Source organism: Anser cygnoides, chromosome 9 (assembly GCF_040182565.1).
Source record: "Anser cygnoides isolate HZ-2024a breed goose chromosome 9, Taihu_goose_T2T_genome, whole genome shotgun sequence".
Classification (NCBI taxonomy): Eukaryota; Metazoa; Chordata; class Aves; order Anseriformes; family Anatidae; genus Anser; species Anser cygnoides.
In genome coordinates this window covers 7,542,613-7,552,316 of record NC_089881.1, presented here as the reverse complement: position 1 = coordinate 7,552,316, position 9,704 = coordinate 7,542,613, and the positions used below count along the sequence as shown (strand labels likewise).

The 9,704-nt window shown below is 44.9% G+C and overlaps 1 protein-coding gene across 1 annotated transcript in view; it reads left to right on the top strand.

The window, feature by feature from the left end:
* The first annotated feature begins 6,190 nt into the window (after window positions 1–6,190).
* Window positions 6,191–9,704, top strand: part of CLSTN2 (calsyntenin 2) — a 340,481-nt gene continuing 336,967 nt past the window's right edge. The window contains exon 1 of the mRNA XM_048062966.2: window positions 6,191–6,415. Within this exon, the coding sequence (XP_047918923.2) occupies window positions 6,214–6,415 (202 nt within the window). The 5' untranslated portion in view covers window positions 6,191–6,213. The remainder of the gene's footprint in view (window positions 6,416–9,704) is intronic.

Sequence of the window (9,704 nt, the reverse complement as noted above, 5' to 3'; positions counted from 1 at the left end):
ATGCTGCTTACAGAATGCATGTCCTGTAAAAGGGAACTTAGCAGAAAATTTGTTGGTTTGAAGGAGAAAATATGAGGAAGAAGAAATAAATGCTTTGAAGAATTAGAGAATTTGCCTACTGTGTCTTCAGGTGATGGCATTTGCTTTCAAAACTGAAACTGCTGCAGTTTGGATGGCATACTAACGTCCTTACTTCCTCTGAATATTTGAGGTTGTCTAAAGTGCTGCCATTTAAGTTCAGCAAGCATGAAGTCCATGCCATGCAGAGCTGACGCAGTGTTCCAGAAGACCACGTTTTTGCATCTCTGACTATGGAAAAAATGGGTCACAAAGAAAGACCCTAGTTCAGCTGGTTGTAAAGCAGCACCAATTTCGTGATCTAATAATCCGAAGAGAGCATTACACACTCGTGCCAGGCACCCTACGTTAACTTTTCATTCTCCGTTTGATGCAATCCATGGTACAGGTGCTGATCTGTCACCTTTCCAACGGCATAAGGCCGCACTATCTCATATGTTGAGTTAGGCCCCACGGCCCACTGTGGCAGCTCTGGTCATACGGTCTCTTACTAACAGCCAAATAAAACTGGTTTATTGCTTCTGGGACTCAAATGTGGGAGAATAGGAGAGCTGAGAAGGGTTGTTACCTATTTAATAGCTGCAATGACACCGAGAACACTCTCACAAAAGAGACTGGGGGGGAGACAGAGGGAAGGGGGCAATGGCAAAACATGGCATCTTACCTGAACAAACAACAAAGCGTTTAAATGTAAACGTGAGATTGCCAACACTTCTTGACAGCTGTCACAATTGCATTTTGCTCAGTAACTTGCCTGTTACTGAGCTGGGTTAACAAGTTGTCATTACTGGCGCTTCCGTACCTACCGGTTCCTGCCCTTTATGAGAGACCCTGTCCCGCTGGTCTGAGTGTTTCACTGGTGACTGAGCCCGACCACGTCCGGCCTTGGATATGCAAAATTATCTGGGCTAGGAAGAAAACCTTTCACAATAGTAACGTTTTTGTTTGTTTGCTTTAAAACTAGGATTCCTTTGTAGGTCGAGTTAAACAAATAAACAGACATTATTCACTGTGTTCCTGGTTTAAGTTTGTTGACATTAAGTCTTGGCTGTAAGCAAAATACTTATTCACCATTCCTAGTGTTAATTTTTACCTTGTACTGTATTTTTGCCGATTTAGACCTGATGTCAAATTTAAAACCCTGTGCTATATTCATTAAAAATTAGTAAGAGATATACTCATTTCCTTGTACTCTGCTGACAATCTCATTATTGCTATGGGAAAAAAAAAAAAGATAAAAAGAGAAAAAAAGATCTCTGCTTCCGAACTCGAATTTAATCACGTAAAATAATATATTAAACGAAAGATCCAAAACAGATAGCACCAAAGAAGGATAACAGTACTCTGCATTTCATCTCACCACTAAAAATGAAAAGGCAAACACCTAGCAGGTGTTATCTCATTGGTAAATGTTAAAACAGAGTGAGAATCTTACTTTCATTAAAAGGAAAACAATAAAAACACTGATAAAGAGTTGAGCAATTGGCTGTGGATTCTACCAGTAAACGACCTGAATATGTTGCTTTCTTTATCTTTCTGGAGATTCAGCACACTGCTGTGCATAAAATCATTGTGTCCGTGAAGAGTACAATCTCCAACTCAAATTTTATGGGGAATTTAGGTAGGTGGTATCTAATCAGTCAGGAAGAAATTCAGATAGAAGATCCCTATCTTGCAAAAAGTACTGCAGGACTGTTGGAGAGAATGTGCTGTCACGACTTGTTATATAATTCTTGCTAAAGAAAGCGCAGCCAGGAGCATGACCGTAACAGGCCGCTAGCTCGGAACTGAGTCATATCTCCTCCCGAATCGCCCTCTTCATTTTCTGCCAGACACAAGTCTTTTATACACGTGTCCATCAAAGGGCTACTTCTATGTGATGGAGTGAGATTTAATTAGCATATAACATGATTTTATTTAGCGATCTTGCATTATAAAAAACAAGCAAGGCTCATAATACATTTAAAACAAATACTGCTTTTTGAAATAACAATTAAAATCATGAGCCTTTTATGGAGCCCAAAGTAAGGCCAATGTCTATTAAAATTTAAGAGCATAACAAAAGCAGGGAGTTTAAAAGCAGAGGGTTTCACTGTTACAGCTTCAGATATCAGAGATGAAGAACTACTTGCTTATTTTCTAAGTGTTAGAAGATGTAGGCTTCTGTTCCAGCCTGCATTCGTAAATGGCAATGACAGCGTTATACACTGATAATGAGGGGCAATGCAGACGGGTGGTGGCAGCGCAGATTGCCAGTGCTGGAGCTGCTTGGCCTTGGCTGGGCTCTTAATGCTGGTTTAGCAGATGCGGTTCTCTCTCCACCCTCTCTGTGGTTCTTCCTTTTGCAAAAGAGCCTTTTTTTTAAAATAAACATCCCAAGGATTACGGAGCACATTTATTATTCAGATGGTTCATTTATTAAGGATAAATAATTTAAATATATTTTCTTCTGTTTAATTAATACATTAGCAGTTGCAGCATATATGGAAAGTAATGTTTGTATTTAAACTCATTTCTCGGGCTGTTTGTTCTATTCTACTTGATAGCCACCTTACTTATTTATTAAAAGCTACTGACCTGAGTATGTCTGTAGAGAAATGCCTGCAAACTTCCCGAGAAGCAGCAGAACCTGTGGCAGCAATAGCATAACGCTGCAGCTTTTAGTTTGTTTCCGCTGACTTTCGGGGCGGGTTTGAACCAATGGAGCAAAAGCACAATCAGGAAGACCCTAGGCCTATTTCGAACTTGCTGTAAAGAAAATATTACATCAGTGTCATTGCTGCAGAGTTTGGTGCATGCAGAAAGTGTTACTTTATATGGCTAGCAGAAACGAATCCTACTTCCATTGTATTACAAAAGTGGATGTTTATTATCTCTCTATTCTGTAATTGCAAAACCAGACTTTTAAGTATTGTATTAAAATGCATGCTCCATAATGCTATATTTTTAATCTATTTTCTTCTTTAAAACAGCATGCATGCTGCCCTTCCCATCTCTCCTCTCCCTGTGTTTTCCCAACAGGATAACATATTGCCATTCTTGTTAGTAATAAATAAGCTTCTCATAAGTGTAATCAAATCTAGGTTCCTGTGGGTTGTTTATTTATTTATTTTTAACTATAGATTAGGTTTAACACTGTTAAAATCATGGCTTTAGGCACCCAAGGAGATTGTGCGCTTCCCCATTCTGGTGTTATGCAAATATAGAGCAATGTCCTAAAATGAAGCAACAAAAAACAGTCGAACCTAAGACCCTGCTCCTATAAGGAACACTACAGTGGGGCTTGCTATAGTATCTGAGCTGTGTATATTTATGCACTGAAATCACAGGCAAGAATGACAAGGTGACTTTTATAATGCTGAAAAAGAATGTTCTTTCAAGATTTTTTATTTCTGATGCTTATTTTTTCTTTTAATTAACAGCCTAATACCCTCAACAATACAGTAATACCACTTTGTACCTGAACGTTACTTAAATATTTCTCCTAAGCTGTCACTTCCTCTTTACTTAGGATAACCGATATTCACCACGATGCTATCAACTTTTATTTAGAAAATGTGATCATCACAATGGTTAAAGACCCCAGCTAGATGTCCTGATAATGAGATAGGATTGACCCTGACCTTGGAGCTACCCCGGTTTCTTCAGCAAACTGTCTCTTGGGGTTAAATCCCTTCCTCCAGCAGTATCTTGAATCCACACAGGGGAAATTATGATAAAAATAATCTTTACACCTCCAGACTGAAATGGATCTTTCTGATTGACTGCCTCTGATGCCAGGTCTGTGTCAATAACTCTCAGTGAATGCATGACTACGACCTTTTCCCCTTTGTTTTATAATTTCTATTTTACAAGACCAATAAAGCATGTCAGAACAAAGTGAGTTTTTGCACTTGTAGGTGCAGGCTCTTGATTTTCAGAGGTGGTGTGAATGTGACGTGAATGGATGGATCTCAGGTCAGAGGTAACCCTTCGGTAATGTCCTGTTTTGGATTAAATGACACATTTTCCTACACACAAATATAGATCGTGTCACAAATTCATATAAGCAAGAATTGAAAGATACACTCCTTCAAGTGCACAATGATTAGACAGAAAGAGTAGGGTGAATAGAGGATTTCCTACTTGGCTTTTTGCTTTTTAAAGCCCTGGTGAAGACAGTAGACGTTAATGAACAGACCTGGTTGCAGAGCAGCATAAAGTGCAAGCCTTAATGGCAATGGTTTACTTTAAGCTTTTGTATAGTGCTATACGATCATCATTTATAATTATTTCTGTCCATCTGCCTCCATCACTGGTATATGACGCCACAAGATGACCGTGCAACGCCCAGGCTGTCACTGCAATAAGGAAGTACAAGGTAAAGAGAACAATGTCAGTTGGGTACCAGATCTGAAATAGGTTTTGACTCTGATGCCAATACAATGCTATCTATGGGTGAAACCTCCTCATCTTTTGTCTTCAGCTCCCTGCCTGAGGAATGGGGCAGCACTTGTCCCTTCTCATCACAGTTATCTGTCTCGTGTATTTGGACTCTAAGTTGCCCGAGAAAAGAGATGTCATCTTGTACAGCATCTACTTTGGAAAGCCGCTGCCCAGGTATCACCACCAAATCAATTATAATAAAGACTAATAGACTAATATTTAAAGAGGATTATTAACCAATTTAACTTCCTCTAAGTCTTGCTGTTTCTGTGTTTGGATTTACATTGATGTGTTAATCCATAGGTCATATGTCTAACTTTGCAGCAAGTGGGATGTTGTATTACAGACTTCTGGTGCTGCTTGCAACATATATAAAGTTAACAAACTAAAATCCTATAGATTTTAAAGTTCCATCTATGTATGGCTTTGCAATTTTTGTCAGTCTGCTATAAACACAGACAATTGTGGCCAGGTCCACATGGATTTACCCCCTGATTTCCACTCGTTGATAGCTAAACCTGTCAGCACTGCATTTAACAATTCCCTCCAGGTGTGTGTGAGCTCAGCACCACAGGGCTCAGGCAGGAAACGAGCTGCAGCGTGCAGGGCAGGTCTCCCAGGCCTGGCAGCAGCGCGCTCTCGCATGCCCAAAGGGAAGTGGGATCCAGCCTTGCACCATGGCCTGAGTGCTGCTGAGCTGTTTGCAGGAAGCCCTGGCTGTTATCTGACACAGGTAATGCGGTGGGGATGGAGCGGCTACCTCTTAACTGATAGGCGTGACTTAAACACATTCCTCATGGAAAAAAAAACACCCTTTGAGGAAGATGAGAAACAATTGAATGCAAGCAAAAATTGTTCCCTGCACTGCTGGCTGGTATGCCAAATTATTTTACTGCTGACTTTCCCTCATTTTTCTCTGTGCCTGTTCTGTTCCATCTTATAAGAGACTACAAGAGAGCCGTTTCCATAACTCTAATTAGAGAGCGAGCAAAACGGGCATTAGAAGTTTATCGTGACTGGTGTAACTTGGAGAGTCTTTGTCTGGGTGAAGTGGAGCAGAAAACGTGCATTCCCAGCCGACAGGGTGTCTCTCGGGGCTGGGAGAGGGCTTGGGATCCTGCAGCCGTGCCCCAAAGCGCTGCCACTCGCCGTGCGGGTGGGAGCTGGGAACCCAGCTCCAGCTCCGCAGGGTGCCCCGCACGCAGCGCGCGAGAGAGGGGCAATGCGAGGGGTTAACGGCAAAGCCCCCAGCCCCACTGCTCATTGCAGTGACCGCGGTGCCTTCTGTGCAAGCGCTGCCCCGGCACGCCTCGGATGGCCCCGTGCAGGAGGGCGCCCAGCACCCGCACGGGGCCGCTCCGCTCCCCGGCCGCCCCCTCCTCAGGGCAGCCCCGCAGCGCGGCGCCGCCGCCCCCTCCCCAAATCCCAACCCTCCTCCACCGTCGCTGCCCGGGGCCCTGCGCTTCCACCTGCTCCTCCCCGGCTCCCCCCGGGGAGCCCCCCGTACCCGCGCCCGGGTGCTGCCCGTTCCCTCCTCGCCATCCTCGGGGCCGGGCGCGGCGGCGGCGCTGCCCCCCGGGGGCGGCCGAGCCCGGAGCCCCCCCTTTCCCCCCCCGCTCATGAATATTCACGGATCCCCTCCCCGTGACGTCGCCGCGGTCCCGGGGCGGGGGCCGGAGCCGCCCCGGTACTGGCCGTGAGTGAGGGCGAATGAGGGAGCGGCGGCGGCAGCCCCAGCCCCAGCCCCAGCCGCAGCCGCAGCCGCCGCCGGGAGCCGCCGCGCAGGGCGGGCAGGACGCGGGCAGGGCCGGCGCCGCGGCGGGGATGCGGCGGCGCTGCTGGGGACCGGCGGCGCTGCTGCCGCTGCCGCTGCTGCTGCTGCCGGGGCTGTGCAGCCCGCTCGCCGCCAAAGGCAGGTAGCGGGGAGGGTGTGTGGGGGGGGGCAGCTCCTCGCCCGCAACTTTCCCGGGGGGGCACCGGACGGGACGGGACGGGACAGGGGGAGCGGCGCTGCCCGGGTGATGCCGCCGGAGCCGAGCATCCCCGAGCATCCAGCCCAAGCCGTGCCTGGGGGAGCGCTGCCCCCGGCAGCCCACAACCCCCTCGCTGTCCTCCTGTGGCCCCGCGGCTCCGGGCTGAGCCCCGAGCCCGGAGTTGGAGAGCTGCGCTCCTCCTGCCCAGCCCCGGCACCACGTCCCCTCCTCCTGCCGTCCGCGAGTTGTCGCCTCGCTCTCCTCCTCGCGTGTATCGGGAAAACTTCGCTCCGCGGTGCCGTTGTGTGGCTTTTTTTTCTCTTTTGCCTTGTTTGCTCTCTTACAACCACCGCGCGCATCCCAGCTCGGCGAGCAGCCTGCCCACGCCCCTGCCCCGCTGCCCGAGCGCTGCCGGGGGGCAGCGCCCCGGCCCTCACCGCCCCCCACGGGCCGTGCCCGCAGCTCGGGGAGACGTCTGCCGAAGCTGCAGGTAGTCCGGCAGGCACGTCCGAGTTGGGTTGGTTGTTGGTTTTTTTTGTTTGTTTGTTTGTTTTTGCTTGGGTTTTACCTTGTGTTTGACCACTGGAGGGCTGCAAAGAGCAATTCCGATAGCAATTCCGAAATCGGCCTTCAGAAATCGACATTTGAAGGGTATTATTTAAGTGTTTTAAGTTTTCCCTTATTATTTTACATCCATTTCCCCTTTCATTTCATGTTTTTGTTTGTAGTCAGGTATCCTCAGCCTATGCTGCAGGGTTAATAAACGAATTGACACACCTTAGCGCTGTACACGGTCGATGTCTGATACGTTTGCACCTGTGGACTCTTTCCCCCACCTTGTCAGTACTGTATAGGAAAAAGAGTTCGCATCGGTAAGGTGATGCTGCTTTCTGCTTGCTCTGTGTTATTTTTCTGTAGGAGGAAAATGTTAATTCCCAAGGCATTTTATGGGTATTTCACACGGTTGAGTAACTTGGTGCTGTAAGTGTGCAGCTGACTTGCAGCTTGGAGGCGTTGCGTTCTGGTCAGTGGTGGGGTGCGGTGCGCACACCGGTGCCTCCAGCATCCTGCTGCAGGGGGTGGATGGATGATCCCAGGTAATGACTGCGAGTCTTCTCCCATCTCCCTGTCGCTGCTACTGCTTGATTTTAAAACAAACCCAAACCCAACAGGCGTCCCTGCTGCCCCCCTTTCTCCTCCCCTGCTGTTTTTGAGGCTGGGGAGCAAGATCATGGGAACCATGAGAAGGGTTCTCACCATTCTCCACTCTTGCTCAATGAAAAATAATCATTTATTTCACAAAAAAATATTTCTAGACTGTGTATTTAAAATATATATATATATATATATATTCCCCATTAGGAGGAAAAAACAAGACTGAAATTTTGTGTGGAAATATAAGAGGTATTGCCAGAAAGGTTAAGATCCTTAACCGAGCGCCCACTAACCAATGTATTAAATATTCATATGCAATTTGTAGCGCTGTTAGCTTTCTGGCAGGTTGTTGACCCTGGGATCTGTACCATAAGTTCAATAAAATCACTGTTTTAGACAGGAAAAAATGATTTATTTAAAATATTTTCAGACAGCTTTGTTTGGTAAGACAGGCACACTTACTGGATTACTGGAATTGCATTAATGCTGTCTGGAGATTGTGGACAGACTCTCATATGTAAAACAGAATCTGCTGAAAGGCAGGACTTCATTATTTTTTACTGCACTTTCAGAATTCATAGGTTGCAGGCAGGGAGAGCTACTACCTGCTGCATTTCCCTTCCTCTGCAGGTCTGTGCATAAGGCTGATCTCTTAAATGACTTACAGCCTCATCTTAGTATTTACCTATTACCTAGTACCTTATTAAACTGCTCAGTGAAGTCCTGAAAAGGTTGCCATATCCACACTTGTAAGACCCAATTAGTTGGCCTTTCAAGTCTGACTTTATTTGAACTTCATCATTAACATAAACATCATTTTAATCTTGATTTTTAAGTACAGCAGAAAGTATCTCAATGATCTGTGTAACTAAGAATATTTGATACCAATTAAATTAATTACATGGGCAAAACTTGAAGCCTTAGTCATTCAGGACATTTCCAAATCAATGGAATATTCAGTCCCACTTGGCAAATCTATTATGTGAATACAGCTGATATGACTATCAGCAATAGAAAAACAACTAACCCAGGGAGACAGAGACAGCTTATTCTGCTTAAAAGAAAGCTTAAAGCCTGGAGGGGAAGAAATTAAGAGAAAATCTTTGAGAGCATGCTAGACAGATCCTTATGTCTGAATTTTTTTTCTTAATACCATGGGTACTAGCAAATCTTTTTTTTTTTTTTCACAGTAAATAATAATGAAATACTTTATCAGCTCAAAGGAGAGAGATACAAAAAGTAAGATCTTCCTTTTCATCGTCATCCAAAACACTGAAGTAATAATGTTTGGCACACTTTATGCTAGAAGATGGGAGATGAAGAAATCTTGATTTCTGGAGCTCACCAAGAAACCCTGGCACAGATGTATATGATTTCACATTTCCATTTCGAAATCAATTAATGGAGATAGGAATTCTTTTGTTTTTTTTTTTTTTTGAAGTGTTTTGATTGAAAAAGTACTCATGAAAACTGACTCTTTTGTCTCCTAGGATAAAAGATTCATCTGATTATGAAGCCTGGGTGTCAAGATAATGAAATGATTCAGAGGTCTCAAAAGACCAAGATTGGAGTATTTGATAACTGCTTTAGTAGTTACGTATTTCAGCAGAGATGACTGACAACTATATTTAAGTTGTCATTATCAAGATAAAGAGTGTTTGCCAGCCATAATCATATTGTTACCAATTTTAATTGTATTATTTGGAAGACTAACAAAGCTGAGAACCTAGAAACTTCAGAGTTTTCAAAGCATATTTCAATTGTAAGCAAAGTATGTGTCACTTCAAAAAGCCCTGAGAAACTATGTCCTTTGTCAGCAAACATTAAATGGCCTCAGAGCAGCGTGGAGTCATGGTTTTGTCACTTTTTTTGAAAGTGACAGCCCTCAGAGTTCAAAGGCAGTGTCTGTACCTGGACAGCCCCTGTCGTGGCCAAATTGCACATTTGAAAGTGGCCTCAGTTTTCTTTCTGTGCCTTTTATAGATTTGGAGGAGCTGATTAGAGGTTGTCAGAGGCATTGTCGCCCTGTTTTGATTGTTTACTGTTTAACTGGAGGAATGTATTGATGATGTG